This window comes from Cinclus cinclus, chromosome 2 (assembly GCF_963662255.1).
Source record: "Cinclus cinclus chromosome 2, bCinCin1.1, whole genome shotgun sequence".
NCBI lineage: Eukaryota > Metazoa > Chordata > Aves > Passeriformes > Cinclidae > Cinclus > Cinclus cinclus.
The window spans coordinates 116,967,669-116,991,903 of record NC_085047.1 but is presented as its reverse complement, the minus strand read 5'-3'; the positions used below and the strand labels follow the sequence as shown (position 1 = coordinate 116,991,903).

General features: G+C 45.8%; 1 protein-coding gene across 1 annotated transcript in view; it reads right to left on the bottom strand.

Annotated features, from left to right (window-relative positions):
- Positions 1–24,235, bottom strand: part of ITSN1 (intersectin 1) — a 110,159-nt gene that overhangs the window by 16,351 nt on the left and 69,573 nt on the right. The window contains exons 20-28 of the mRNA XM_062488218.1: positions 21,714–21,958; positions 20,059–20,218; positions 18,604–18,809; positions 17,861–17,943; positions 16,265–16,431; positions 12,643–12,688; positions 7,155–7,276; positions 5,881–5,995; positions 2,849–3,040 (exon numbers count right to left, since the gene is read on the bottom strand). Coding sequence (XP_062344202.1) covers positions 2,849–3,040; positions 5,881–5,995; positions 7,155–7,276; positions 12,643–12,688; positions 16,265–16,431; positions 17,861–17,943; positions 18,604–18,809; positions 20,059–20,218; positions 21,714–21,958 — 1,336 coding nt within the window. The remainder of the gene's footprint in view (positions 1–2,848; positions 3,041–5,880; positions 5,996–7,154; positions 7,277–12,642; positions 12,689–16,264; positions 16,432–17,860; positions 17,944–18,603; positions 18,810–20,058; positions 20,219–21,713; positions 21,959–24,235) is intronic.

Genomic DNA, 24,235 nt, shown 5'->3' with positions numbered 1-24,235 from the left:
CAGGGAGGTTTGCAGTGCCCATCCCTGCAGGTGTCACCTGGACGTGGCACTCAGTGCTCTGGGCTGGGGACAAGGTGGCCGTGGGGCACAGCTGGGACTCCGTGGGCTGGGAGGGCTTTGCCAGCATCAGGGATTCCAGGATTCTCTGTGAGGCTCGGAGAGACAACTCCTGACTTCCAGGTCACTGCAAAGCTGCCCCAGGAGCTTTTTTAGGACTCAGTGACTCTGCAAGTTTCCAGTCTCAGTCCTTGGGAGGCACAGGAGAGAAGGCTGCACCTGCAGGGCTGCAGGAGCTTTGTTCTTCCTCTCACTTGATGTAAAGAGAAAGAAAAGAACAGCACCTGAATCCCCTACAGCTGAATTATTGCAAATATTTCACTACAGATTCAATTGGTAGTTCTGGCCTGAAGTCACAGAACACACAATGTCCCTAAGGGCCAGTGCTTTTAGTCCAGTCAGTTTTCAACCCAGCAGCTCAAGATAGGAAAAGAGAGAGAGTCCTCTTGCTCATATATCAGTTAATGCAATAAATATTGACAGAGTGGAGTCAAACCTTGCTCCATCCCCTCAGAAAGCACTGAAAGTCACAAGTGGGATGTGCTGTTCCATTCTGCAGCTGTCAGCAAGAGGCCATGATGGAGAAGAATTATTTTTTTATGACAGAAACTAAAGATTTATTACTATTTAAATACTGCCCTAAAAAGAATGAAAATCTCTGCAGTTGTGCATATTTTCAGACTTGAGCTTCTGGCATAAAACACATCCCAAATCCAGATAAAGCCATGGCAAACCAAGAAAGACTATTTGATTTATCTATTAAAAAGAACCAAATCCAAATCCCCTGCTTGGTAGCACGTAGAACCCCTGGGAATCAGAGAACATCCTGAGCTGGAAGGGACCCACCAGGGAGTCCAAGGACACCCCAGCAATCCCCCCCTGAGCCAGAGGGGCAAAAGGCCGCAGATAATGATGATGAATCTGAGTAATTAAGAGTGAAACAACGTCCAAGAGCCCAGCAAACATCACTGAGGGGCAAAGGGCTCCAGGCTGTGCTGCTGGCAAATCCCTCGGTGCTCTCACGGCCCCTGGCGAGCTTGAGCTCAGCATGACCCAGCAACGAGACAACAAACACATGTTGGCCTCTTTTGTATGAAGGATTTAATTCTCTATACATGGAACTAATTGAAAGGCTGTATTACAGTTGTTAAAGCTGCAGGTTTTTATATATTTATATAATTTACATTCATAGTGATGAAATACTGAAGTGCAACTGAGTAAGGAGCTTCACTTGTCCTTTGCACCGCAGGACGGGTCGGGAGCAGGGAGCTGGGCTGGGAGTGCTCCAGGCTGCCAGCAGGAGCTGGGGGACAGTGGGGCACAGAAACCAGGAGTAACTCAGTGGTAAATCATTAAGTAGCAGGGCTCTGTTGGTGTTTGGGAGGAGGGCACTGCCAGCACCAGGCATTTCAGCACTAACGCTACGAGAACGGACACAGCGCGGCTACAACTCCACTGAAAGCTCCATTTCATATTAATTGTAGAAATTCCACAGTCTAGTTTAAAAAAAAATGTAAACATTGGAGATTAATTGCAGGAGATAGTTCTATACATTCGTTCTTGTCAGGAGAAAGACTGGTGGTGTTGCACAGAAAGCCACAGGGGGGATTGTGCCACCCAGGGGGACATTCCACATTCCTGCCCCAGGAATGGGACAGGCCCAGGGACACACAGAAACCAGGCTGTTTGCTCACTGTTTGCAGCTACAAGTAATGTGCAAAATCAAATCAACAGAGCTGGGTAAAACGGCACTCCGGTTTGCCTCTGGGCATTTCCCCTCTCCACAACGGGTTACACACTCACAACAACACCTGTTACAAACAGTACAGGGACCACAACAAAATACCTGCAACTGGGCACATTTAAACCTCCTTAAACTGATTTGAACTCCTTCTGTTCTTTGTAATCAAAAAAACAAAAAACAAAACAAAACAAAAAAATTAAAATAATAATTAAAAAAAGAGACATATTGACAACACTGGACAAGTGAACAATAAAAAAAGAAAGATACATAAAGTCTCCAATTCATGGACATTTGGAACAATTTTAATAGCACATGCAGCATTCCTTGATAGTGGGTCTTTTTGCACAAACAAAATCGCAATGAGGAATTTAATTTATACTTTTCCTTTAAAAGGCTAAAAGATATCTTTAAAAAATAATTTTTAAAACTACCAAAAGCACCTGTGCAAAGGTGGAAAAATTAGTTTGGTAACTCTGAAAGCCACAAAAGGACCCACTATCCTCTGATTATTTTTTTTTTTTTGAGTGTGTGTGGTTTTGTTTTGTTGGTTTTTTTTTTTTTTTTTTTTTGTTTGTTTTGAATCAGTTTAATTTTTGTCCGTAATTAACTTAACCATTGCGATTCCATGCAACTAAATGTGAAATGAGGTAAAACTGCTGTGCAGTGTGTTCTTGACTCAGAAGGCAGTAGATGATCATGCTGGAAGGCACATGATCAAGGCTGCATCTCCCATCATCCCTCTGGGCACTGCTATGGGATAGTGGGTCTCTTTGAGGACTTTCAAGCCTGAGTGGGGGATGGACAACATATGATTCCTAGAAAAAGGAGGAAAACAACACATAAGCAAAACAAAACAATGAGCAAATTCAAGCTAGGGAAAACGAGGCAGGCGTGGCAAAGGCATGGAGCAAAAAAAAAAAAAAACAAAACAAAACCAAAAAAAGACGATGGGGCGTGGGGAGGGAAAGGTGCTCCGGGGATGGGAATAAAAGCAAAAGCAAACAGACCAGGGGGCAGGAGGAGCCCGAGCGGGACGGGGACACTCACACTGCTGGCTCGGGTCCGTGTCCGTGGTCAGCTTCACGTAGTTGGAGGGGAAGAGCCCCACGTGGCCATTGACCTCCCCCTTCCACCAGTCGCGGTCCTCCCTGTTGAGCACGGTGATGATCTGGCCCTTGCTGAAGGCCAGCTCGTCGTCGTTCTGGGCGCTGTAGTCGTACATGCCGATCACCTGGCACACTGCGGGGGACACGGCTCACCTGGGGCTGCGGCCAACGCCACGCATCCCCACGGTGCCACCCCCATCCCCACATGTCACCTCCCACGCACCTGGGCCAATTTCTGCTGCTTCTCGAAGCTGAGAATTCCAAATCTGATGGAGAAGTTTTGGAGGGCAGGACCTCGGGGATCCCTGATCCACCCCCCAGCAATCCCAGCCTGGGCATCCCTGGCAGCTCCTGGAGCTCTGGCCGTGCCCATTCCCTGGGGAGCCTGGGCAGTGCCAGCACCCTCTGGGACAGGGCAGAGCCTTTCCCTAAAGCCCAAGCTGAGCCTGCCCACATGCAGAGGTCACCTCTGGACACTGCCCATAGCTCAGGACAGCTCCAGGACCCTGCAGTGCCCAGAGCCCACCCTGGAGCTCAGCTCGGCCCTCCCCAAACTGACTCCAAGGGCTTAAAAATCCCCAAAAAGTTTCATGGAATCCCAGCAAGGCTTGGGTTAGAAGGGACCTTCAAGCCCATCCAGTGCCACCCCTGCCATGGACAGGGACACCTTCCACCATCTCAGGGGGTTCCAACCTGGCTGGGAACCCCCAGCCAGGACTGGTCAGGAGACAGGAAAATCTGTGACACGTTTAAACTTCCACTACTGGAAGCTGCATAATCCAAAATTAAGCCAATGGTGATGTCCTTGTTGTCCCAGTGAGGTTTTCAGGACAAAAAAAATCTTGGAAAATCCAAGGGAAAATTAACAGAACTGCACAAAAAGCATCCCAGGCCATCCAGGCTGCTCTACTGCACCCCAGGACTGGTTCCAGCAGGGATTTTCTATTTCCTTGCAGTGGAACTCATCCAATCTCAGAATACAGCTGGTTCTGCTCTCTCCTCACAAAGCAGCTCCCTGAATTCCCTGAAGCAGCAGGACTGTTGAGTTAAATAAATTATCCCCTCTATTGCTCTGCTGCTTTCTCTTTGCCAGGTCACAGGGTTTCTGTTTTTTCCCACCAGACATCAGACTTCTCTTAATGAGCCATGCTGACAGCTTCTCTCCAATGGATTAATCCGAAAATTTGATTTTATTTTCATCCTTGTACCAAGCCAGCAACTTACTTCTATTTGCTAAACAGCTTCTCTTTTTTTTTTTTAAGTACAGTTTAATTAAGAATTTGATGTTCTGTAGGCAATGCAAAAAGCGCTTAAGTTTTATTCTGTAAAACTTAGCATGTGGGGAAAGTCCCAGATTGTCAAACCTGAAATAATTTTAAAGATGTATTAAAAAAATCTTATCTTTCCTTGTAAAAGGTTGTATCTCAGTGCTGAGTTACCATGCTAAACCTGAATTGCAGGAGGCTTTAGAAAAGGCTTTTTCTGGATCTTTAGAACAACCAGCAGTTCCACAAACACAGGATCATGGAATGGGATGTGGGAAGGCCCTTCCAGCCCATCCATGCTGTGATTCTGTGAATGTTCTGTGACTCCTGTGTCCTTTCATAAACCCTCAAGTGCAGGAGGAAAGCTCCTGGGGGGTTTGTCCCATGTCAGGGCCCCAGCCCTGGATCCTCCTGAGCCTCTCCAGTCCTGTCCCACACTGCAGGGATGGGATGGTTTGGGGATGCAGGAACATCCCAGAGCTCAGATCTCCTGTCCCACAGTGAAGGGATGGGATAGCCTGGGAGAGAGACACATCCCAGAGCTCTGTCCCACAGTCAGTGCAGAGAGGGGATAGTTTGGGGATGGAGACATATCCCAGAGCTCTTGTCCCAGTCAAGGCAGGGATGGGATGGTTTGGGGGATGCAGGAACATCCCAGAGCTCAGAGCTCCTGTCCCACAATGTAGGGATGGGATGGAATGGGATGAGATGGGACAGGACGGGATGGGACGGGATGGGACGGGATGGGATGGGATATGCAGGAACACCCCAGTGGCTCTGGAGCATCCCATCCCTCACAGCTGAAGGCCCAGCAGAGGCACAGGGTGCAGGGCAGGGATGGCAGGGCAGGGCAGGGCAGGGCAGGGCAGGGGGGCAGGGCAGGGCAGGGCAGGGATGGCAGGGCAGGGCAGGGATGGCAGGGCAGGGCAGGGCAGGGCAGGATGGCAGGGCAGGGATGGCAGGGCAGGGCAGGGCAGGATGGCAGGGCAGGGCAGGATGGCAGGGCAGGGCAGGGATGGCAGGGCAGGATGGCAGGGCAGGGCAGGGCAGGGATGGCAGGGCAGGGCAGGGCAGGGCAGGATGGCAGGGCAGGGCAGGGATGGCAGGGCAGGGCAGGGATGGCAGGGCAGGGCAGGGCAGGGCAGGGTGGCAGGGCAGGGCAGGGATGGCAGGGCAGGGCAGGGTGGCAGGGCAGGGCAGGGATGGCAGGGCAGGGCAGGGCAGGGATGGCAGGGCAGGGCAGGATGGCAGGGCAGGGCAGGGATGGCAGGGCAGGATGGCAGGGCAGGGCAGGGCAGGGCAGGGCAGGATGGCAGGGCAGGGCAGGGCAGGATGGCAGGGCAGGGCAGGATGGCAGGGCAGGGCAGGGATGGCAGGGCAGGATGGCAGGGCAGGGCAGGGATGGCAGGGCAGGATGGCAGGGCAGGGCAGGGATGGCAGGGCAGGGCAGGGATGGCAGGGCAGGGCAGGGTGGCAGGGCAGGGCAGGGATGGCAGGGCAGGGCAGGGCAGGGATGGCAGGGCAGGGTGGCAGGGCAGGGCAGGGATGGCAGGGCAGGGTGGCAGGGCAGGGCAGGGATGGCAGGGCAGGGCAGGGCAGGGTGGCAGGGCAGGGCAGGGATGGCAGGGCAGGGTGGCAGGGCAGGGCAGGGATGGCAGGGCAGGGCAGGGCAGGGCAGGGCAGGGCAGGGCAGGCTGGCAGGGCTCACCTGAGGCTGCTGCAGGCCTGGGCAGCTCGGTGGGTGTGCTCTTGCTGGTGCCAGGGCTCAGCAGTTTGACGTAGTTGGCAGGGAACCAGCCGATCTGGCGCTTCTTGCCCCGTGCCTGCAGAGACAGAGGCTGCTCAGCCCCAGCCCCGGGCAGCCAAGGCTCCAGGAGCTCGGCTGGGAGCCGGCTCAGCACGGCACAAGGGCTTGGGTGAGGAAAAACTCTGCTGCTTTTGTGGCACTACTTGAGTATTATAATTTCAACGTGGAATCTTATTAATATTTCCAATTAAACTCTCGTTCATGATGTAAAGAATTGCATTTCAATAGATCCCCAGATTGTGACAGTTTAAAGAGAGATTAAGAATCTACATTTCCTATTTTCTTTTACAGAAACGTATCCAAGCTTTTCAATGCCTTGTGTCACCAAAGCAGGAAACCTCATCCTGTTATTTCCCCAAATCCAATGTCCATTGCAAATCAAACCTGTGAAAATCCCTTACAGTAAAAAAGTTTCTTCCAGAACTTTCAATCCCAGCTTCTAATTCTATATCAAGAATGATTTTAACTGTTTATTCACAGTTTGTGTTAGAATAACGTTGGAATTTAGGGAAAGGAGAATTTTGCCTCTTAAAAAGAGATTGTTAACTTTGGTGGAAAAAATGTCATCTAAAGGATTTACTGCTCTTGACCTACTTCCTTCCCTGTCTAAATCTTTAATAAAAAAGAAAATACTTGATCTAAAGTCTATTTAGATAATTTAAGATGTTTTTGAACACTGCATTAAACCAGCAATGTAATGCTTAAAACATCTGCCTTATTTTCCCTTCACTTTGACCTGCAGGTGTAGAACAGGAGAATAAAAAATTGGTTTTATCTGAGCTTTAGAAAGGTGTTTTATTGGCTTATCTGTGTTTTGGAAAGGAGTTTTATTGGCTTATCTGTGTTTTGGAAAGGAGTTTTATTGGTTTATCTGTGTTTTGGAAGATGTTCTATTGTTTTATCTGCGTTTTAGAAAGGTGTTTTATTGGATTATCAGAGTTTTGGAAAGGTGTTTTATTGGTTTATCAGTGTTTTGGAAAGGTGTTTTATTGGTTTATCAGTGGTTTAGAAAGGTGTTTTATTGATTTGTCTGTGTTTTGGAAAGGTGTTTTACTGGGAGCTGCTGCAGAATGTTGTCAAATTTATTTATCATTGACACATGCAGCATTTTGAACTACTAAAACCAGCTATTTTTTAAAATTGAATTTTACTAGGGAAAAAAAAAAGGAACTAACTTGGAGCTCTCCTTCCCACCAACCACCTGGATTCTTCTTTCTGATGAGAATCAACTGGCCAGGAGCAAGAGTCAGTTGTTCTGGGCCTGTTGCTGTGTAAGAGGCAATAACTTGGGCAATTTCTGTTGAAGCAGAGGAGGAGAGAAAAGGTTAATTTGAAAAATCTGAATACCTTTTATCCAACATTAGTTCTGCTATAAGACTGTGTTATTTCTTTCCATAGAATCATCGTGGATTTATGTATTTCCATGAATATGTGTGGTAACTGTAAAATAAATGAGAGGTTCAGAGCACTAAAGGAATAGATGAGTAATAAACCAGAGGTGCAGCAGTTCTATGGTAGGAGATAAAAAATGTTTTAAATAAATAGTAATAATAATAATAATAATAGTAGGAACTGTACAACTCTTAAAATCCAGTATTTTCCAGTAAATACAGCTTTGCACTGAGCTCCCTAAGAAGAGGAGACACATTGATGATAATAGTAATAATAATAATAATGGGAAGAAGGAGAAGAACTATAGAGTTGTTAAAATCCAGTGTTTTCCAGTAATTACAGCTTTGCACTGAGCTCCCCAATTAGCAAGAGGGGACACATCAATGATAAAATAATGAAGGTGCACCAAGAGGTAGAAATTAAGGCTGGCAGAAAATTCCTCACCCCTGACCCAACAATGAATGTACTCCAAATGCAGCAAACAGGATTTCTCTGGAAATCTCTGTTCCATGGAGGCTCTCCCAGAACAGGGGCTCTGCTTGGAGGGGCACAGAGGAACTGGGAGCACACAGTTCCAGGGAATTACCCAAAGCAGCTGCTGGATTTCCTCTGCTCCACAGTGCTTGTGGAAAGGCAGGGAACAACTCTGGCCCCCACAGGGTTAACCCAGGTTTGGCTCCAACTGGAGCTGCCAGGAGCTGCAGGAATTGTGGTGTCCTCCCAAAGTCAGGCTCAGCCCTGTCCCCAAGCCATGTGCAGGGTGAGGGGAACACACACGATTTAACACACACACAGTTTAACACACACACAGTTTAACACACACAGTTTAACACACACAGTTTAACACACACACAGTTTAACACACACAGTTTAACACACACAGTTTAACACACACACAGTTTAACACACACGATTTAACACACACACAGTTTAACACACACAGTTTAACACACACAGTTTAACACACACACAGTTTAACACACACAGTTTAACACACACAGTTTAACACACACACAGTTTAACACACACACAGTTTAACACACACAGTTTAACACACACACAGTTTAACACACACACAGTTTAACACACACACAGTTTAACACACACAGTTTAACACACACAGTTTAACACACACACGGTTTAACACACACACGGTTTAACACACACAGTTTAACACACACAGTTTAACACACACAGTTTAACACACACACGGTTTAACACACACACGGTTTAACACACACAGTTTAACACACACAGTTTAACACACACAGTTTAACACACACACAGTTTAACACACACACAGTTTAACACACACACAGTTTAACACACACAGTTTAACACACACAGTTTAACACACACAGAGTTTAACACACACAGAGTTTAACACACACAGTTTAACACACACAGTTTAACACACACACAGTTTAACACACACAGTTTAACACACACAGTTTAACACACACAGAGTTTAACACACACAGTTTAACACACACAGAGTTTAACACACACAGTTTAACACACACACAGTTTAACACACACAGTTTAACACACACAGTTTAACACACACAGTTTAACACACACACAGTTTAACACACACACAGTTTAACACACACAGTTTAACACACACACAGTTTAACACACACACAGTTTAACACACACACAGTTTAACACACACACAGTTTAACACACACACAGTTTAACACACACACAGTTTAACACACACACAGTTTAACACACACAGTTTAACACACACAGAGTTTAACACACACAGTTTAACACACACACAGTTTAACACACACACAGTTTAACACACACACAGTTTAACACACACAGTTTAACACACACACAGTTTAACACACACACAGTTTAACACACACACAGTTTAACACACACAGAGTTTAACACACACAGAGTTTAACACACACAGTTTAACACACACACAGTTTAACACACACACAGTTTAACACACACACAGTTTAACACACACAGTTTAACACACACACAGTTTAACACACACACAGTTTAACACACACACAGTTTAACACACACACAGTTTAACACACACACAGTTTAACACACACACAGTTTAACACACACACAGTTTAACACACACAGTTTAACACACACAGAGTTTAACACACACAGTTTAACACACACACAGTTTAACACACACACAGTTTAACACACACACAGTTTAACACACACAGTTTAACACACACAGTTTAACACACACACAGTTTAACACACACACAGTTTAACACACACACAGTTTAACACACACAGTTTAACACACACAGTTTAACACACACACGGTTTAACACACACACGGTTTAACACACACAGTTTAACACACACAGTTTAACACACACAGTTTAACACACACACGGTTTAACACACACACGGTTTAACACACACAGTTTAACACACACAGTTTAACACACACAGTTTAACACACACACAGTTTAACACACACACAGTTTAACACACACACAGTTTAACACACACAGTTTAACACACACAGTTTAACACACACAGAGTTTAACACACACAGAGTTTAACACACACAGTTTAACACACACAGTTTAACACACACACAGTTTAACACACACAGTTTAACACACACAGTTTAACACACACAGAGTTTAACACACACAGTTTAACACACACAGAGTTTAACACACACAGTTTAACACACACACAGTTTAACACACACAGTTTAACACACACAGTTTAACACACACAGTTTAACACACACACAGTTTAACACACACACAGTTTAACACACACAGTTTAACACACACACAGTTTAACACACACACAGTTTAACACACACACAGTTTAACACACACACAGTTTAACACACACACAGTTTAACACACACACAGTTTAACACACACACAGTTTAACACACACAGTTTAACACACACAGAGTTTAACACACACAGTTTAACACACACACAGTTTAACACACACACAGTTTAACACACACACAGTTTAACACACACAGTTTAACACACACACAGTTTAACACACACACAGTTTAACACACACACAGTTTAACACACACAGAGTTTAACACACACAGAGTTTAACACACACAGTTTAACACACACACAGTTTAACACACACACAGTTTAACACACACACAGTTTAACACACACAGTTTAACACACACACAGTTTAACACACACACAGTTTAACACACACACAGTTTAACACACACACAGTTTAACACACACACAGTTTAACACACACACAGTTTAACACACACACAGTTTAACACACACAGTTTAACACACACAGAGTTTAACACACACAGTTTAACACACACACAGTTTAACACACACACAGTTTAACACACACACAGTTTAACACACACAGTTTAACACACACACAGTTTAACACACACACAGTTTAACACACACACAGTTTAACACACACAGAGTTTAACACACACAGAGTTTAACACACACAGTTTAACACACACAGTTTAACACACACACAGTTTAACACACACAGTTTAACACACACAGTTTAACACACACACAGTTTAACACACACAGTTTAACACACACAGAGTTTAACACACACAGTTTAACACACACACAGTTTAACACACACACAGTTTAACACACACAGTTTAACACACACAGAGTTTAACACACACAGTTTAACACACACACAATTTAACACACACACAGTTTAACACACACAGTTTAACACACACACAGTTTAACACACACACAGTTTAACACACACACGGTTTAACACACACAGTTTAACACACACAAAGTTTCACATACAAAAAGTTTAACACACACAGTTTAACACACACAGTTTCACACACAGAGTTTCACACACACAAAGTTTCACACACAGTTTCACATACACAAAGTTTAACACACACAAAGCTTCACACACACAAAGTTTCACACACCCCAAGTTTAACACACACAAAGTTTCACACAGTTTCACATGCACAAAGGTTAACACACAGTTTCACATACACAAAGGTTAACACACACAAAGTTTCACACACAAAGCTTCACACACACAGAGTGGGGTTGGTGCTGCTGGACCTTCCCTGTGGGATCCAGCACACTTTCTCATCCCTGAGGGATTCATTCCAAAGCTGGAGGAATCCACAAACCCTGGAAGTTTGGGAACTGAGGGAGGGCTTGATGCAGGGAAGCTACAAAGAGAGCTGAAGGCCATCATGGAAATGATCAAACAAGTGATATGAAACTTAGAAGGAAAAGACCATTAGGAACATTAAAAACTATCAGAGAAACAACTGAGATACAAATGAACAGCATGAGGAGGATGAGGAACAATCCATGGGCACTGCAAAGGACCCAGGAACGGAGTACAGCAGAACCTCCCTCAGGATCTGTCAGCAGGGAGAGGAGAGGCAGGGACAGGGGAGCCAGGCAGGTGACGGAGAGGCTGGAGCTGAGTTCTAAAGGTGCTTTCAACCTGGACCTGGGATGAGCACACAAATTCATGGAGTCATGGAATGGTCTGGGTTGGAGGGACCTCAGAGCCCACCCAGTGTCACCCCTGCCATGGCAGGGACACCTCCCACTGCCCCAGGCTGCTCCAGCCCCAGTGTCCAACCTGGAACTGAACATTCCAGGGATCCAGGGGCAGCCACAGCTGCTCTGGGAATTCCACCTTGTGCCAGGGCCTGCCCTCCCTGGCAGGGAACAATTCCTAATTCCCAACATCCTATCCAACCCTGCCCTTTCCAGGAGCAGAGCTCTGTTCCTGGCCCCACAACTCCCTGGCTTTGCCCTCACCCAGCACTGACTCTGCTCTTGGTTTTCTCTGCTTAAACCTTCCACTCTCCTGCCAGCACTTGCTGTATTTAATAAGAAATTCCTCCTCCTGTCTTCTGCTTTCACAGCTAAGAAACCTGGAGAGGGACTTGGGACAAGACCTGGAAAGCCAGGACAAGGGGGAATGGCTCCCATTGCTGTGCTCAGCAATCCATCAGGAAGTTTGTATTCACTTTTGAGCAACCAGATTTTTATTCTCTAGCTACATGTTGTAGTGATTGACACGCTAGAATGATTAGAGGATGAATTCTTTTATTACAGTTACATTCTTTATTAACTGCATTCATTCCAGTTATTTCATAGTTTTCATCAGTGCAAATTACTCCAAGATGACCAAGAGCAAACATACTCTGTTTTCATGGAAAAGGTTTTGTTGCCATTGAATTGAACACTTAAGAACAGAGAGAAGGTGCTGTCACAATATTTGACTCACCAGGTTTCTTCCCTAAGCTTCCCGTTTTCCCAGCTGCTCCTGGAGCCTTGAAATGGAGAACAAGATGCAATTTTAGCACTCAGGTTTTTTCTCCAGTACATGAAAATGATTTACAAAGCTGCACTCAACACACTCAACAAGCACGGGAGTCAAAAACTGACAGGAAATTCTGTTCTTACGGAAATCCTTCATATTTTAGATATCTGGGAATAAATACCAAGCATGGAGTGGATGATTTGTTAAAGCAGAATTGCAGAGTTTTATTCCCTTTCATGGGCTGCAAATACCAAAGTAGATCCCATTTGTATTTCTAAAGTAGATCCCATTTGTAAATGCAAATCCATATATCTACTGAATGGGAATTCTGTGGAGCTGAGATGAAACAACAGAAGTTTTCATCCCTCCAAAAAGCTAGATTGTAAATATACCTGCCTGCACCCAGACAAGGTGGGGTGAGGGATGAACATCAGCATCCAAGGGATTGGGAAGCAAAGCCTTTGAACAGCCACAAGAAATCCTGGAAAACCTGACATCAGTTCCTGCCACTAAATAATTCCTGCATTTTCCTCCCAGACTACTGCCAGTCCTATGTCCTGCAGTAAAGAGGTCTGAGGTGGACAACAGCAACTTAAATCTAAACTGCACTGTGGTCAGAAATGCTGGGCAGCCATAAATGTCCTCTTGCCTTCAACACTTCCACCTCCCTCAACTTCACCTTCTTCACCTTCAGGATGCTCCTTACAAACATCAAACCACCTGCAGGTTTCCACAGAATCCTAAATCCTCTCTGGAAAAGAACAGTTTCCTCCTCCATATTCTCCCTATCAACTGCTGCTGTGAAAACTTGGGGATTCTGGCAGAAATTAAACACAGGAATAAACTGCAGAACAGCTCAGTGGCTGAGAGAAAAGGGCCATTCACACCCGTGTGTTGGTTCTGAGCCACCTAGAAAATGGATTATCAGATTCAGGCTCAGCTTGCCTTGATGCTTAGTGCTCCTTTCCTGTCACTGTCAGATTATTACAGTCACACCCCCCAGGAGCTGTGAATCTTCCTCTCGTCCCTGAATTCTTCTGATTCTCCCTAGATCCCCACCCTTCCCTGCACCCCTGTGAGCTGGGTCACAGAGCAGGGACTCAGGAGAGCCCCACAGGGGATCAGGACGGACCCAGGGCAGCTCTGGGGACAGGGGGACATGGCCTCGACAGCCCCACAGAGGGGAATGAACCAAAGGACTGACAGGGTGATGATGCCAGCAATTCCTTCTGCTCTGGGAAGTGTTTCTGGTAGAGGAACACCCTCTGCCCTCCTCAGGAAAGTGCCTGGACCTTCAGAGGACCCCTCCTCCCAGACATCCTTTGGTCAACACCCATGCTGCTGGATTAGAAGCACATGGACAGACCAAACAGGCTGGGACTCTGTGAAACAGAGAGATGATTTTAAAATAGAAACTTCAAATTCACCTTGATCAGACTGTCTGAATTGTCTTTGAGTCTCTGAATCCTCATTGCAAAAGCAGAAGGAACACACGGAAAAGTCCTACAGCACTTCAATAAATAACTAAATTCAGAAATAGGGCATTTAGGATGGTCCCCACTCAGGAGATGGAGAAGCATTTTCTATTCCTTCTGCTGAGAGGAAACATAGCAGAGAGGACAGAGCCTGCTCTATGTCCCCCTGCACACCTGGGACACTCACTGAGCACCTGAGGGCATTTTGTGACAAGTGATGGAGTCTCCTGAGCCAGCAGAGCAGAACTTGCTTTGTCAGTTTAATAAACCCAGCAAGCACTTGCCAATTGTGTTGTACAGCAGGACCCTTCAAATCCCAACCTGATCCATTCAGGGATTATTTTCTGAATCCCTATGCAAAGTTTTGTAATCAGATGTCTTAAAACTGTTGTGTTTCCAAGCCCCCCCTGAGGTCCATCCCCACAGAGGGATTCTCACCAGCATCCAGAATAAAACCCTGTATCCATCCACCTCCCCCCAAGGAAAACCCTCAGAATGGGCCATTGTTCCTCTGAAGAACAAAGACTTTCCCACTTTTTAAATAGACTGAAGCTTGAAGGAACAAGGAATGGTTTATTTTAGCACCCTGAGGTGAATGGGCACAACCTGGCACAGAAGAACAAATTTTAAAAATTCTTCTGCTGTAGAAACCATTGAGATTTTGAGTAATTTCTAGAAACTCTGCCCTTGCTACTGAAAGATCACCCCTGCTTTTCTTTGAGCCTGTCAGTAGTGCCAAACACATGAAATTATTTCTCTTTTCAGAACATCTTCCAGGCCCAGGCAGCTGTCCAAGCACAGTAGCACATCTGAGTGCCCAGACTCTGAAATCCTCTGCCAAACTTGGCTCTGGGGGCAGGCTGGAAAGCAAAACCCAGGTACCCATTTGGAGGCAGCTCCGTGTCCTGCAGGCACAGGAACCCTGGCATGATGCCAGGAGCAGGGGCTCTACCAGCTCTGTGCTTTTTCCTCCCTCTCTCATCAAAATTTGAGCTGAAGGTGGGATTTTCACCAGCAAAAAGGAACTTGGAGCAGGCTTGTGTGAAATGCACTGAGAGAAACAGCAAACTGAGCTCTCTGAGAAAAGGGGACTCAGAACTGAACACCTGAGCTCTCCATGAGGATTTGTCACCAGCAGTGTCCCAATCCCATTTCTCCACGAACTGCAATACTGAACATCCCCAACTGCAAGGTTTTTAATCCTGGCCCAGAGGATGTTGTTGGAATTCCCTGACACTGCAGAAATTTCCTCTTGAAAGGTTTCCTAAGCTGCAGGTTTCACTGCAGGTTTTATCCTCTGGCTTTTGCAGCAGCAGGAATGGTTTTAAGGAGTGACTGTGCTCAGGCTCTGTGCTGCAGTCTTGCACTGTGTTCTTGTGCATTACCATCCAGATTCCCCCAAATCCACTGATTTTTATTTATTTACCTTTAGCTCCCCATTATTCTAGAGATATAAACCAGAAACCTTCTCATCAAGTTGTGTACCCAACTCTGAATCTAAACAATTTCTACCGGGAGATAAATTATCCTCTCAAGCCATATAGATGAAAGAACATCTCTGTTTAGAATGCCTAAAAAGAAAGCAAAAAAAAAAAAAACCCAAAAAACAAGGATGTGTTCTATGGAATTATTTCAAGATAAAAAGAGATGAAACATCTATTAAACATCTCTATTATTCAGTCAAAAACTGTCAAATAAATACAGTAGTTAGCAAAGCTTTGGTGCAAAATTTGTTCTTGATTGCAAGAAATGATGGGGAAAAAACGTAATAGACTGAAATATTGCTATGTAGATTTTTGTGGGTTTTTTTTTTCAATAATGGCAGTAAGATACAGCTCAGGCATTAAAAACTTACCAGGACAATAAAACAATCATGGCTGTTCTGATCAGTGTCTACAAACCTGCCAAGTGCACCACTGATGTTGGCATTATTTTAATGGAAGATCCCCCAAGTTATTCACCATATTAAGTTGTAAAATGCAACTACTGTTGTTACTGCAGTTGTTTTTCCTTTCCAGTCTCAGTCAGTAAATCTGCAATGTATTTTTATTTCCCTTACGACGCCCTGCCTTGCAGCTACCACTACAACCCCAAAGAAAACATTTCTCTACCTCAGAATCTTTGAGTCTCACATAATTAGATGGGAAAACTCCTGATTTATCACCCAGCGTTCCCGTCCACCAGTCACCATCTTTCTTTGTCACCAGGATCAGGTCACCTTGTTGGAAAGTGAGGTCTCCCTGCTCCGAGCTCTCGTAGGTGTACATGGCAATGTACTCTGAAAAATGGAAATACAGCACATGGAGAACCCCTGAGAAACCCCCAGTGACCCTCTGCAAAACCTCATTGATATCAGGGCTAGGCAGAAGGTAAATTTATTATTTATTACTCATTGAAACATCAATATTTAATTCATAAAATTGTATCTATCGGAAGTGAAGAGGATCTATCAAAAGGCTGCCTCGGGGGGGGGGTGTGTAAATAATTTGCTATTATAATTAAATGTATATAAATCATTCATTTAGATATTAAATATGTTTCCCAGTGGTTTCTGGTTTGTGTTGATGAGTGGAATTTTCAGAGTTTGGGATACAAAGTCCACACACCTTAAAAATCACCTGCACATGAGCTTTTCTTCAAGCCTCTCAACAGAAGATGCTGAATCCTTTATTGTGTCTCAAAATGCTTTGTTGTTTCTCAAAACCAGAGTTTCTTGGAAGTGTTTAAACAAAAGTGGTGTAATACAAACACCACACCTGAGATATCCCACATGGGACAAGACTCTGCATGTCCACAAATCCTTCTCCTCAAACATGAGGAGAAACAGAACAAGGTGATCTTTAAGGTCCCTTCCAACCCAAACCAGCTGGGATTCTATGGAATATTTACTGACCAATACTGACATAATTTGAAATAACACTGAATCAATTACTGAAATAATTGATTATCTCCCTTTTCTCTGCTGTTCCCTCCTTTTAGTTTCTGTGCTGCTCATGCCAGATGCAAATTAAATGTAAATGGAATTGCAGTTAGAAACTTCAGGTGTGCTGTAGGGACAGTACACAAATGTTCACCCATAACCTACATCTAGATTAACTGATCACCTCTGCCTGTGATTTAATTAACCTACAGCTGACTCTGCACTGCAGGGCACTAAGAGTTGAGGCAGCTCATGTGGGGACATTCCCCTCCAGCTGAAGGGTGACAACTGCCAGGAATTCCCCTTTTAAAACCCTTCAGAAAAATATCTGAATTCTGTGCCTGTGCTCCACCTTTCAAATGGAGCTGACCACAAGGATCTCTAAGTGACTGTCACTGCCTTCATTAAGAGATTTAATGAAACACTGGGAGTGAGCTTTGGGGGAAATCAAAATATTTCCCAATTCCTGACACCATGGACAGATGTGCTTATTGACCCCTCTGTGAAAACTCATTCTAGATCAGAAAATGTTACCAAAATAATGGCCAAAACCAGAAATATTGGAAAAAGTACAAACTACATCTTTTCATATCTTTTGTGATATTTGAAATTATTCCTTCTCTACACACAACATACAATAACTGTTACTCTAATAATAATAATTCTAAATTATTCTGGAGGCAAAGTGTTTTGCACATGGATTTGAACAGCACAACCTGACCCATGATTTTGGCAAAAAGCAGAGTTCTTGTGTTCAGTGGCAGAGGAAGAGGCTGCCAGGACTCACCTTCCCCTGACATCGCTGCCTTGGCTGCTGGGGATGCTACTCTTTTCAGACTAGCAGGACTTTCTGAGGAACCAGAATCCATGCTTTAGAAGAAAATGATGGTTATTTAACAAATCCAATCTCTTCAGAAAAAAATATTATTATATTTCAAACTTGAAAATGCACGTGTACCCCCAAGCAACACCCTGGGCTTTCAAAGAAGAGACAGTAAATGTGCAAAATAAAGCTTTCAATCTAGTGCTATGTCATGGTCACATTTAAGCAAGTGTCTTAAATACAGAATTTTCTGCATCTCCTCTTTTTCCTCAGGAAAAAAAAAAGATCTAAAATCATTCTCATTTGCATGCCTAATGCTAATGTTGCCTTCACATTACAAAAAATGAGATTTTAAAAGTTTAATCCTCCAAGAATCATGAGAAGTGATTTAGATTTGAGGAATATCTTTTAATTTTGGGCAGAGAAGAGCTCTTAGAGCTGTACTTCAGAAAGTCCAATACACTCATTTTTCAGTTGCAAGTCACATAAAATTAAGATGGCCAATTAATCTTTTGTTAGTGAGGCACAAGGAGAACTGAGGTCGGTTTTCTTCTTACTGACACAAATTTTCAGGCTTGGAAGTCAAAATAAGATAAAAAATAAGAGCCCTTTTAAAAGGGTAGAACTTTAAAATTCAAGTGTGCAGCTCCTCCTATTTCCTTGTACTCCAGCAGAGAATCAAAGGACAAGAAAAGCAAACCAAATACCTCGTGGACTTCCTGATGGGGCCTGAAATGAGCTTCACGTAGGATTTGGGGAACCAGCCCTTCTGTCCCTGCACCTCCCCAAACCACCACATGTCCTGCTGCTCCAGAACAGTGATCACATCGTTCTTGTTGAAGTTCAGGTGGTTGTCTTTCTTTGCTCTCCAAGGGTACAGAGCCTGGGCTTGAAGCCCCTCCACTTTTTCACCCTTCAGAAAGAAAGAGAGAGGAGTCAGTCGTGCTCCGCCTTCAGCAAGAAAGCTGCTTAAAGAATTACATCCTTAGGCTGCTTAGACAGCAACAAATACAGACTCTGGCTCAGCTAAAGCAGCAGTTAAACTTGCAAAGTAATTCCAGAAATGCTTACAGTCCTCCTGCATTTCTGTCTGTTTACACATCATCAATGCATCAAGATTAAGTGAATTACTTTTACTTAAGAGGCACATGTAATAAGTACTTGTGAAGCTGCTTTGGCAGGACTTAAAGTCCATTTTATGGAAAATGATGCTTTGCTGCACATTGTTCATGGCACATTTCAATTTCTTTTTGCAATGGGGTAGATATTTAGCACTTCCCAGAACACATGAACCCCCAAGAACAGTTTGTTGTTCCAACGAGGAAGAAGAGATGCCTGAACAGAGGGACAGAATTCAGCTGGGAAGCTCTGTCATTGCTATTCCATTTAACCCACTTGGGAGTGAAGGTCATGGGAGTCAAGAAAGCCCCAAGGAAGTGACCCAAACCTGACCACCAAAATCTAAAATACCACCCCAGACCAACAAACCAAAAACTGCTCTGTGTGAAATCCTGCCCCAGATGTTGCCAGTGGATTAAAGATCCACAGAATGGCCTGGGTTGGAAGGGACCTCAAAGCCCATCCAGTGCCACCCCTGCCATGACAGGGACACCTCCCACTGTCCCAGGCTGCTCCCAGCCCCAGTGTTCAACCTGGAACTGGGACACTTCCAGGGATCCAGGGGCAGCCACAGCTGCTCTGGGAATTCCATCCCAGCCCCTCACTACCATCCCAGGGAACAATTCCTAATTCCCAGTGTCCCATCCAATGCTGCTCTGAAGCCATTCCCTGTGTCCTGTCCCTCCATCCCTTGGCAATTGTCTCTCTCCATGTTTCCTGCAGCTCCTCCAGGCCCTGCAAGGCCACCCTGAGCTCAGCCCAAAGCTTCTCCTGTGCAGGTGAACAATGCCAGCTCTGCCAGCCTTTCCTCCCAGCACAGCTGCTCCATCCCTCTGCTCATCCTGCTGCCTCCTCTGGGCTCTCTCCAGCAGCTCCAGCTCCTCCCTGTGCTGGGATCCAGGCCTGGGGCAGCTCTGCAGGTGGGACCCTCCCTGTCATCCCTCCCCCATGTCAGTGAGTGTTTCAATGCACAGGCAAGGTTCCCACTTAGGTCTCCAAGCCTCTGTGGTGGCTCAGAAGATGTGGGTGAGCCCAGAGCTGACCTGGCCCAGGACAGGGGATGGGGAGGAGCCTGTGACAGTGGCAGGGGTGAAGGCCGAGCGCTGCCGGAGCTGCCCCGCGCTGGGCACGGTCAGGGAGGGCTGAGCTGCCCAGGCATCCCAGTTATCACTCTCTGCCTTCTCACTGCTGTTTGTTGGCCAGCTGCAAAGAAAAAAGAAAAGAAAGATGTCATTCCTACTTTTTTTTAACAGTAGGAACAAAAGAAGTCATGCAGAACAAGTATTTCAATACTCAGTATTACAATAATTTCTTTTCCATGAATACCCACAAGCACCTGAACTCCAGGTGCAGCAGTGCAATTAAACACTGGTTAACCACAGCTTTACCATCAAAGGCAACCCCCAAACTGAGCTCCTCGTCCTTGCCACTGAAGGACAGGTTTTTATTTCAGTCCTTAGCTGTGTCCCAACAAACAGAAGTTCAAGCAGTGCAGGCTGCATTATGCACAGTAGAAAGAGAAATAAAAATAATTCATCACTCTTTCAAAAACTGGTTTGAAATCTTCCCCCTGCACATCACTCAACTCTCATATCCCTTTCCTTTAGACAGAGAATCATGGAATGGTTTGGGTTTGGACCTTAAAATCCACCCAGTGCTATGGGCAGGGACACCTCCCACTGTCCCAGGCTGCTCCAGCCCCAGTGTCCAACCTGGAACTGAACATTCCAGGGATCCAGGGGCAGCCACAGCTGCTCTGGGAATTCCACCTTGTGCCAGGGCCTCCTATTAAGGAGGAGATATCAAAATTGAGGTATCAATTTTATAAATATGGATTTCATGGCCATAAGATAAGGAATTGCAGTTGATAAAAGTGCCCAATGTACTGAGTGAAGACATCCAGGGAAGGGTATGTGTTCAAATTCCATCAGTTTTACTAATGCTGTGATCAGGAATTAAATCACCTTTTCATGTCATCTCTGCTATTAGCATATTATGCATAACAATATATCCTTAGGCTGCTTAGACAGCAACAAATACAGACTCTCAACCAAGCAAGTTGGAAGCCTTCAATAAAGCCTGGTGGCAATAAATGTAGGAGAAAGAGATTTTGGAGGTTGCAGAGTCTGAATGGGCTCCAGGAGAGCTGGAGAGGAACTGTTCATCAGGAAGAGGAGTGGAGGGCAAGGGGGAATGGCTTGAAAGAGAGGAAACTTAAGTGGGAGATGAGGAGGAAATTGTTCCCTGGCAGGGTGGGCAGGGGCTGGGATGGAATTCCCAGAGCAGCTGTGGCTGCCCCTGGATCCCTGGAATGTTCAGTTCCAGGTTGGACACTGGGGCTGGAGCAGCCTGGGACAGTGGGAGGTGTCTCTGCCATGGCAGGGGTGGCACTGGGTGGGATTTAAGGTCCCCCTGAGCCCAAACCAGTCTGGGATTATGTGATTCCAAGAGAAGTGAACACCTTGGGGTTCCCCCCATGCCCACATCCTCCCTTGGGGCAGTGTCCTGCTCAAGCTGTGCCCAGGCAGGTGTGATGGGAGAAGCCTCAAGTCCCACAGGGCTGCAATTTGAACTGATTCCTCCAGAAAGCACCTTTCACTGCACAGAAGGCATTTTTAGTTTGCACTGTAGCTCCTTTGTTCAGTGCCAGTTCCAAAGGACTCCTCACACTGAGGGGCTCAGCAGCACCCAGACCTACGTGGAGCTGAAGTCTGCCCAGTTGTTGGCTGCTGCAGGAGCCTCTGGAGGGGCAGGGGCTCCCAGGGCACTGGAGCTTTCCTGCACTGACACTTTGGGAGCAGCAGAGGGCTCGGCCACGGGCTTGGCAGAGGCTGGAACTTCACTGTCAGGAATTCTCTCAGCATAGTTTGCAGGGAACCATCCAGTTTTCCCCTTCAGTTCTCCACCAAGCCACCCTGGCTCTCCAGTCTGGCTTTCATCCACCTGCAGACACAAGAAGTCAGAGAGTTAACAAACACACCTACAAATGGAAATTTTACTGAAAACAACCCATCTCCTCTGCAGTAATGAACTTTTTGCAATGCAACAGGGCTTCACAATTGTTTTTTTTTACTTTTCCTTTTTTTTTTTTCATACTGAAATCACAGAACCATGGAATGGTTTGGGTCAGAAGGGACCCTAAAACCTGTCCTGCTCCACCCCTGCCATGGCAGGGACACCTCCCCCTGTCCCAGGCTGCTCCCAGCCCCGATGTCCAACCTGGCCTGGGACACTTCCAGGGATCCAGGGGCAGCCACAGCTGCTCTGGGAATTCCATCCCAGCCCCTCACTACCATCCCAGGGAACAATTCCTAATTTCCAGTATCCCATCCAATGCTACTCTGAAGCCATTCCCTGTGTCCTGTCCCTCCATCCCTTGGCAATTGTCTCTCTCCATGTTTCCTGCAGCTCCTCCAGGCCCTGCAAGGCCACCCTGAGCTCAGCCCAAAGCTTCTCCTGTGCAGGTGAACAATGCCAGCTCTGCCAGCCTTTCCTCCCAGCACAGCTGCTCCATCCCTCTGCTCATCCTGCTGCCTCCTCTGGGCTCTCTGCAGCAGCTCCAGCTCCTCCCTGTGCTGGGATCCAGGCCTGGGGCAGCTCTGCAGGTGAGCTCTCACCTGAGTGAGGGGGCTCAGGGGCACAATCCCAATCCCAATCCCAATCCCCTTCCTGCTGCCCAGCTGGGGCTCAACCCCGGGCAGGGATGGATCCCTGTCCTTGGATCCTCAGAGGAGCTGCTGACAATTCCTTTGCCTCGGGCCATTTTTTGACTCTGCGCCTCCCACTGGAATTTGCATCCACCCTCCCCTTCTGGTGCAAACCCCTCCCTTATTCCTGCGGTTTTGGGGTCCTCCCTCCTCGTCTCCCAGCCCCTGGCAGCCCAGGACAATCCCAGAAATAAAAGCACTTTGTGCTTGACCTGTACCATGTGCTTTTCCTGCAGTGCAGAGCAAAATTTCCACTGCAGCAGAGATGGGAAAGCAGCAGGACAGGAGAGGGAAGGGCAGGGCTGAGGGTGGATCAGGGAAAAAGGGATTAAATCCCCACAGGGATCAGCCACCCCACGGGGCAGGAACTGCAGTCACCACACACTGAGCATACCAACAGCACTGGAAAGGCAAATTTGGGTTGTGGAGATGCTCTAAAAAGAGCATCTTTGAGGTGAGCCACGGGCTTACAGAAACCACTGGGATTCTCCAGGCATAAGGAAAAAAAAAAAGCCAACCAAAAGGTTTTGGACCCATCCAATGAATGCCTCTTCAGGAGAGGATTCGAAGCTGCAATAATCCGAAAACTGCCTATGAGGATACTCAGATCTCTGCTTATTGAACCCAATTAAGTTCTCTATTTTGAAGGATAATTCTCTATTCTTTGAAGGATAACTTAAACTTCGTAATTCCTATCAGCTCTGGTTTCTTCTTCATTCAAAGTACAAGTCACACCTGGTTTTGCAGTATCATACTGAAAATTTAAATAAATTCCTAAGAATCTTTTTAAAGCTTTTTTGTTTTAATTTCCTTAGATTTTTACACCCACAGTCCACAAGTCCCAACAACAATTCCAGATTATTTTTTTCCAAAATACAACCAGGCTTTAAATGTACTCCTGAATAGTGAATTACAGTGTGTGGGACATTGATTTTATTTATTCAACTGTACTTTAGAGCCACAGCTGACAACTCCTTAATTCTGTGGTTCACACAGAAGATTGATTCCAAATCCAACTAAGAAAACTGAAATTAGAATTCCTTGCAGAGTTTTCAGGGAAGAATATTTGTTCCTACACAAAAGCTTGGCTGAGCTACAGCCAGGATTAAAATCAAGCTAAACTTAGAGTGGATGAAATGTAAAGAACATTGACAGGATAAGATAATTACAAAGTGGGAGAAGTAAAAAGGCAGAGTAATTGTGTAATCCACGGCACCAGATCCAGTGGTGCCACAGGCTTTTCCAGCAGCCAGGCACAGCAGACTGGCAAATCCTTTTCCTTCCTGGGGAAATCCTGCTCCAGCCTGGTTCCCTCAGCCAGGACTCAGGTTGGTGCCCAGGATGAAGATTTTACACTCTTGGAAAAATCATTCTCAAGCTCTGGTAAAGGCCCAGCTCCTGTGACAGAATGAGCTCTGCAGCCCCATTCCAGCCAGAATTCCAGGACTGGGATCCAGCCAGGATTCCATCTAGGATTCCAGCCCAGGATTCCAGCCAGAATTCCAGGACTGGG